This window comes from Penaeus monodon, chromosome 21 (genome assembly GCF_015228065.2).
Source record: "Penaeus monodon isolate SGIC_2016 chromosome 21, NSTDA_Pmon_1, whole genome shotgun sequence".
Taxonomy (NCBI): domain Eukaryota; kingdom Metazoa; phylum Arthropoda; class Malacostraca; order Decapoda; family Penaeidae; genus Penaeus; species Penaeus monodon.
Genome location: NC_051406.1, coordinates 19,182,566 through 19,182,898, shown reverse-complemented (window position 1 = coordinate 19,182,898; position 333 = coordinate 19,182,566). Strand labels below are relative to the sequence as shown.

General features: G+C 45.0%; 1 protein-coding gene across 1 annotated transcript in view; it reads right to left on the bottom strand.

The window, feature by feature from the left end:
• LOC119586302 (peroxidase-like) overlaps positions 1-333 on the bottom strand; it is a 37,323-nt gene that overhangs the window by 10,792 nt on the left and 26,198 nt on the right. Inside the window, exon 6 of the mRNA XM_037935008.1 lies at positions 180-307. Coding sequence (XP_037790936.1) covers positions 180-307 — 128 coding nt within the window. The remainder of the gene's footprint in view (positions 1-179; positions 308-333) is intronic.

The following is a 333-nucleotide window of genomic DNA, read 5'->3' as shown; positions in this document are numbered from 1 at the left end:
GAAAAATAACAAAAAGGCCTTTGTTTATATAATGTTAAATTGAAATGATAGATTATGTATTCAGAAAAGAAATTCAAATCCAGCTGCATTAGAGAAGCAAAGTCTTTGTGAATCATTTAATTCCAGCTTCAATAACAATAAAAAAGTAAGCTTATCATTGCTGAATATCGCGTCCTCACTTTTTCGAGGATGTCCCTCTCCACAAGCTCCCACAGACCCGCCCTTGCGGCCTCGTCCAGCTGCTCCACGGAAATGGGCTGGATGGCGACCCTGATCTCAGGCTCCTCGAACAGCGGCTGCGGATGCGCTGTGGGGGACGAGGGGAGATGAGCA